Source organism: Arachis ipaensis, chromosome B02, assembly GCF_000816755.2.
Source record: "Arachis ipaensis cultivar K30076 chromosome B02, Araip1.1, whole genome shotgun sequence".
NCBI lineage: Eukaryota > Viridiplantae > Streptophyta > Magnoliopsida > Fabales > Fabaceae > Arachis > Arachis ipaensis.
In genome coordinates, this window is record NC_029786.2 from 880,693 (window position 1) to 888,743 (window position 8,051).

The window sequence follows — 8,051 nt, forward strand, 5'->3', positions numbered from 1 at the left end:
GAGCAAATGCTTAATAATTTTTATAACTTTATTAAATAATAGTAGAAATTAATTTGTCTAATTTTTTTATTTTTGACTAAGAGTGAGGACCATAGTTTATCTAGACTTTATAATTGGGGACCAAATAACTTACCTTAAACTTAATAATAGTTAAAACTCGTCGTTCTTCCCAATGAATGAGTTTAATTTAGTATAAGTATAAAAGTTAAAAATTATTTTCCCATGCCTAACATGCATTGCTAACTCCGCGACACCATATTAATTAGTTTACAGAAAGCAGTTAATGGTGTTTCACATAAACTTATAAACGTGATTTACCAATGAACATATAGCTTAGCTTACAAGGATTTGTACCTACACAACTAATTAATTATTTTAGGTTCAAATTATTATTGTTTTATTCACTAATATTTTCACTTAACTGATTTAATATTATACATTTAAATTTTTATAATCTTTTAAATTAGTTTCTATATACTTATTTCTATATATAGCCATTTTTTAAAAATTCATTTATTTTATAATAATATTAAAATATTAATATATTTAACATTTATATTGTTATATAAGAGATTAATAATGATTTATGTTATGATAATCACATTGCGTATTTTAAATATATTTTTCTTATAAAAAATACTTTTTTTTCTAATTTTATATGTTCATAAACCTTTTTTTCTTTTAAGAATCCAATGAGTTCATATCATGAGTCAAAATGCTTTTATATAGTGAAAAATATAATACACAAAGAGATAAATAAAAAGTTTATGTAAAGTTTGGTCCTTTATATTAAAATTTCTAAATCTGTTGTTGCATATAATATTCATAATTAAACACTTATTATATCTAATATAATCATACTACTATTGGTTTAAAGAGTACTTATGTTTTTACCAATATGATAACTTTGGTTGATACCAAATTCAAAGATGGTATAGAGGCTTGGGTTAACCTTGGATGAGATGAATATGAAGCATTTAATTTGGAGTTATTCACTGAATTGCTCAATTATGCTACTCTTGATCCAAGTCCTTTGGCAATGTCTAACTCAAAGTTATATAGACTTGAATCGATTTATTTTTTCTATTATCATTAGCCATTAAATAAAATGTGGAACCTATATTGTAAGAATTTAAAAAAAAAAAAAACACCTATGTACTTTATCTCAGCTCGTGCACTTAAGAGAAATTATTTTATAATGTGTTTTATGTATTAGTCAAAACATCTTGTAATTTTCATAAAAGTAAAGTATATTTTTTGTCCTAAAATTTTACAAAAGTTTTAAAAATATCCCTAAGTTTTATTTTGTTTCAATTTTGTCCCGAAAGTTTTCGATTTGCATCAAATATACCCCTGACGGCTAATTTTTCAAAAAATTTAAGACCAATTCAACAACAATTTCATAAGAACAACCCTCAATATAAGCAAATCAAGCATAATTTTCATGTATTATTGTTAGATTGGTCTTAAATTTTTTTGAAAATTTAGCCGTCGAGAGTATATTTGATGCAAATCGAAAACTTTTGAGACAAAATTAAAACAAAATAAAACTTAGGGATATTTTTAAAATTTTTATTAAACTTTAAAAACAAAAATTATATTTTACCCTTTTCATAATTAGGTGGGGCATATTATTAAGCTCCATTTATTGTATAGTAAAGAAAAATGAATCCATTTGATGTTTAACATTTAAGTGTTTTGGGTGTTATGTCCAGTACTTCTTATTTGTCAGGAATTAAAAGAGCCGAAGGTTTTAATTAAGTTGGGTGGTGGGACAGTAGTAGGTTTTTTAGAAGAATATGAACACTTTTATCGGATAGAAATGTTTGTTCAGTTTATTGTTGGTTTAGTTTTTCTTCATACTTAGGATATGTTGAGATTTTGATTTTTCTTTTAAAAGAAAAAAATTGATGCTAAAGAAAAAGTGAATATCTATATAAGTCTTGTTTCTCTGTCTAAAAATTTTAATATATATCATTATTTTTATGTGTTCATGTAATTAAGAAAAGAGAGGTTAATAAATAATAATGTGTTTTATATTTTGATCCATAAACACTTGCATAAATACATGACATAATACGATACAAAACACGCAGACACGTGAAATTTAAATTTCTTATAAAACACGATACTGCATATATATAAAATATAAAATATTTTAGCTTACTCTAAATAGTGGTTTTGAATAAATTTTTTTTATAGATATAATTAAAATTGATGATTTTTTAGTCTACTCTAAGTGTTTTCTGTTTCACTTTAGAACAATAATATTGAAGTGTTGATAAATAGTAAATACATCTTAAAAATCTAACTCAATATGAAATACATGAAGTAGATAATCTGATTTATATTTAAGTGTTACGTTTTTTGTATGTATATAGTCTCATGCATGTGGGGAAGTTGAAGAGAACTAAGAAAGCTATGGTATGAATAAATAATGTCATTTTAAAAAGCAGGTGGGAGGCTAAGTACAAAAAAGGATAGATGTCCAAATTTTTTCCAATCAAGTTTTGATATTTAGCGATCAATAATATAGAATTTAATCTCGTTGGTGCATCTCCTTCCACCATGATAAAAAAAAAAAAAGAAAATAGCATTTTCTTCGTCATGACAGTATTTCGTTGCTGCATTTTTTTTTGCTATGGCAAAGAAGAAGAAGCATCTCTTCTGCCATGACAAATAAGAAAATTAAAAATTTTGTTAAAATTTTCTGTTATCATCGAATTTTTGATGGGTATATCAGCATTTTTTGTTTATTGTGACGTCACTTTTTTATATAGTTAAGTAATTTTGTCAAATTTTAAATTTTTTAAAGATTATTTTATACTATTTTATCAGAATCAAAATCTTTTAAATATTAATTTAGTATTTATTTTTTTTAGAGGAATAAAATTTAAATTTGTACATATAATATTTATAATTATACATTTATTATATTTAATATAATTATTCTAATATAAAATATATATTAAAATATAAAATATACATTAAATATAAATTAAATAACATATATATTTATACACATATATATGACTTATTTTAGTGTATAAATAGTATTTTGTATCTAATATTACTCGTTTATTCTAGCAATCATTAGAAAATGCAAAATAAGGTAAGTTTAAATTACTTTATGTTTATTTTCTGTTGTCTCCTAATATTTTTGAGTAAATTAATAGTCTAATCTAATTCGAGTGAAATTTTCTTTATTTAATAAGAGAATGTATGTACTAATTAATCAAATTGAGTTCATTCATCTATTTAAATAAGTGTGACAAATTAATCTTTATAGCGTTCATATATAAAAAAGAGATACTCCGATAAAGATGGTTAAAACATCTTTTTTTAAAGATGTTTGTTATTAACTAAAATTTAATACATATAATTAATTAAACTATATTATTTTTGTCAAAATTAGATTATATAAATTGATTTGATCAAAAAATCAATAAACCAAATCTTGAATCGATTTAAATTAATATTCTTTTTTATAAAAAATGACTACAATAACGTTATTATAGAAAATTACTAAAATATTTTTATTATATATTTTTTAAATTTTAAAAATCCTAAATACTAACCCCATAATACAGGACATTATATTAGTGTCTTGTCCGTTGTATCTAAATACAATACACAAAAAATAATTTTGTTTATTAATTTTTTGGCCAAATCAGTTTATCTGATCTAATTTTGATAAAAATAACATAATTTAATCAATTATATGCATTGAATTTTAATTACTTAAAAATATCTTTAAAAAATACGTTTTAAGCGTCTTTATCTAAGTGGCTCCCTATAAAAAAAAAAAGGATCCCGCTAGGGAGATAATGGATTATTTGTACAATGTGTATAATGGGTTATTGAGTTATAAAAATGAACATTCCCATACTATCTAGAATAACCATCCGAGTACTAGTGATAATAAACATCTTCCTAAAAACTTAAATTGATTTTGGAGTTCACCAAGAATTGAACCCTTAACCTTTCGGATCTAAGGCTCTAATACCATGTTATGATACGACTCATCTCAAAAGTTTCAGCTAATGAGAAAAGGTAACATTAATGATTTTATCTCTAATACTCCCTAAACCTCCATTGTACACATGGTATAAATATTCCATTGGCTCCTTATACTTTTCCATAAAAAAAAAAATTACCTAACAAAAGAAAGAAAACATGCATGCTTTAAATTATATTCATATATGATCACGTGATGATAAGTTTCTCTAAAAAAAATAAAAGGGTCTAATGCTCTATATATAGACATATTAACCAGATTAAAATGCACAACTACAATATAACTTTCCTTCTCAATCTCTTCATAAGCTATATAGAGCTGATTATTTTAGCTAAACAATGGAAGAAGTTAAAGTTGAAATCATTTCTAAAGAAAATATTAAACCTTCATCTCCCACACCCTCTCACTTAAAAACCTTCAAACACTCCTTTTTAGATCAACTTGTTCCTTTTCCTCATGCAACAATCATCCTATTCTACACCTCACAAAATCCCTTTGAATTTTCTGAGAGATTAGAGTTGCTTAAACAATCATTATCTGAAACACTAACACAATTCTACCCTTTTGCTGGAAAGATCAAAGATGATTTGTCCATTGATTGCAATGATGAAGGTGCTAACTTTGTAGTAGTCAAAGTGAATTGTTCTATTTCAAAGTTTCTAAAAAAGCCTGATTTGAATTCATTGAACAAGTTTATTCCAACTACTCCAAACTTTGAAAAAACAATGACAGGAGCTCATGTGATTAACATTCAAGTTAATATCTTTGATTGTGGTGGAATTGCAATTGGATTTCGCATTTCTCATAGGATCGCTGATGGTGATTCAATTGACACCTTCCTGAAGGCATGGACAGAAAGAGCCGGCTACAACTGCAATTCAGAACTTATGACAGAACCAAACTTTGCTACAAGTTCGCTGTTCCCTACAAGTACTTCACATTTCAGAAACTTGTCAAGGAAAACATGGGGTTCCATTTTTAGGAAAGAAAAATGGGTCACAAGGAGGTTTTTGTTCAAAAATTCAGCTATTGCTACCCTCAAGGCTCAAATAGTGGCAACATCTTCATCTGACCCATTGAAGAATCCTCCTAATACTCCTTCACGTGTTCAGACAGTTTCTGCATTGTTCTGGAAGTATTTCATGGCCGCATCCAAGGATCAATTTGGAACTCAAAGTCCTTCTATACTGATTAACACGGTGAACCTTCGCCGAAGAATGCCAGAGTCTCTACATCCTGAGAATTCTATAGGGAATTTTCTATGGTTGGCAACTTCAGAACACACGAGTGAGCATGAGCTGAATTTGAATGAGTTAGTGAATAAAGTGAAGAAGTCAATTGAAGAAGTTGATAAGGATTTTGTTGCAAGGTTGCAAAGTGAAGAGGAAGGGAGTTCAATCATGGAAAATGCTCTTAGGAAAATTAGCGGTGAAACATGGTCTGATAATAAGGGTGATAAGGCATTGGAAATATTAGCTATTAGTAGTTGGTGTAACTTTGGATTCTATGATGCTGATTTTGGATGGGGAAAACCTATGTGGGTGAGTAGTATTGGTATAGAAAGTATTTCAGTGTTAACGAATATGTTAATCTTGGTTGATACTAAGTTCAAAGATGGTATAGAAGCTTGGATTACCTTGGATGAAGAGAAAATGAAGCTTTTGATGTCAAGCACTGAATTACTCACTTATGCAACTCTTGATCCAAGTCCTTTGACAGGGTCTAACTCAGGCTTTCAGGCTTGAATTGATTCATTCTCTTCTTTATCATTAGCCACATCTTATTCATAATGGAAGAGAATGAATTGATTAAGTAATAAAAAAATACGTATGTACTAAGGAGAAATTACTATCGTGTGTTTCATGTTTTAATCAAAGCTTCTTGTAATTCTCACAATAAGGTGGGGTAATGATTATTAAGCTCCATCTATTATATAGTTAAAAAAATGAATCAAGTTGATGCTTTAATTAAGTAGTGTTTTTGGTTTGGTTTGTAAGTTCTTCGTACTTCGGATATTTTGAGATTTTGAATACTTCTTTTTCTTAAATTGATGTTAAAAAAAAAAAAAAGTGAATATAAGAAATTTGTGTTCATACAATTAAGAAGAGAAGTTAATAACATATCTTATATATAGTAGTCAAAAGAGCTTGTAATTTCTATGGTAGCAAAACTATGAGACAGACTTCATAGATATTATTGTAGATATTGTCTCTTTTAAGAAAATTATTGAAAAAGGCCCTTCTCCATGAATTTCTTGGTCATTTGCTCACATATGTTCACGCATCCTTACTGAGTTTTTCTATTTTTTTTCATCCCTTCAATGAATATTGCTTGGGTAGTAGACCTTGTTCACTCCCATAACAACTCTCTAAGTTCATTGTTTTTTCATTACTTGTTGAAATTCCTCCATAAATACCACACACTTCCCGAATTATAGGAATGAGGTCCAATAGACCCTAAAATTATATAAGAGACAACAAATTGATTCCTGTTCAGTGTAAACAAATAGTTGAGATAGTCCCTATGACACTCCTCTTATTAGAAACAAAGAATAACATTGCAGCAGTATAAAGGCTAGAAGAACAAGAACAATAAATAATTTTAATGCACATCTCAAAGGTAAAGAATGAATAACAAAAACATCAAATGTAAGGTTTAAGTCGATGAACAACTACAAAAAATCGCAAGATCTAATTAACAACCACCAAAACTAATGATAAGTAACAACTACAATTGTTACTGTTCATACATTGACCCGACGCTAAAGCTCAGGTCCAAATGAAAGGCCCAATTTAAAGGATTGCGCCTCACCCTATACCGACCTTCCCCTGAGAAGTCGGTTCTTGCCACGACTTGCTCTAAAGAAGTCGGGGACGAAGATTAGTTGGCAGATAAACACTCATTCAAATAAGTAACTGCCCCTAAAATCTCTTAACCCACTTCCAGGAGCCATATCCCAACTTCCCTAAGATAAAGGGACGGTTATTCCCCCTTTAATGGTGGAACTACTCCAACGGTGGTTATTAGTTCACCACTATAAATACACTGACACCCCTCAAGTATCTGTAAGTTCCAATACTCTCTAAACTTGCTTAGACCTTTGCTGATTTAGGCATCGGAGTGTCTTTGCAGGTACCACCCCCATTCTCTCACATACACAAGTTGGAAGGAAGCTCTCATACGCAAACCTGCTCGGAGACTTCCATCATCGAGCGATTGGGCCAACCCAATAAGTCCAACCCATTAATCTCCGGTTACCCATCGTAACATTGGTGCCGTTGCCGAGGACCCGAGAGATCATTCCATAATGACGGATAATTCACCAGAAGATGGTCATACGGCGTCCGACTCAGAGCAGGAAAATCTGGACACCGGAAATAATGACGCGGACCTGACCCTCCACCAGGAGGCCAACGACCAACACAGAGAAGGCACCTCGGGGCTAAAAAACCCAAAGGTAAACTCCTCGGAGGGACGCGGGTCAGGAAAGGAAGGGCCGCCCCATGCGACGGAAATAATGGGGTTGGTCCACGGTCACCAAGACCGTCTAGAACAGGAAATTGAACGACAACGAGAGGCGGAGAGAAAACTAAGGGAAGAAATAGAACGGCGAAAAGAGTTAGAAGAAAAACTCTTATAGCTAGAATCCTCCCTTAAAAGTCAGAACTTCCGCGGCGACCGAGAAGAATTGCCCTTGGGAGGAGAAGATCCGTTCAGCGAGGACATAATGAAGGCAAAAGTTCCAAGAAACTTCAAAAGCTCTGATATGAACCTCTATGATGGAACCACCGACCCAAAGCATCATTTAAGCAACTTCAAAAGTCGGATGTATCTGGCTGATGCTTCTGATGCTACTCGCTGCAAAGCTTTCCCGACCACTTTGTCAAAAGTAGCAATGAAGTGGTTCGATAGCCTTCCTCCGAGGTCGGTCACCAGTTTCGAGGACCTCTCACGAAAGTTTTTTATGAGATTCTCCATCCAGAAGGATAAAGTAAAACACGCACCAAGCCTCCTGGGAGTAAAACAGGAGGTC

General features: G+C 30.4%; 1 protein-coding gene across 1 annotated transcript; it reads left to right on the plus strand.

Moving 5' to 3' along the window:
- LOC107626540 (vinorine synthase-like) lies at positions 4,293-5,978 on the plus strand. The gene has a single exon (XM_016329442.2). The coding sequence runs from the start codon at positions 4,357-4,359 to the stop codon at positions 5,761-5,763; it is 1,407 nt and encodes a 468-aa protein (XP_016184928.1). The 5' UTR covers positions 4,293-4,356; the 3' UTR covers positions 5,764-5,978.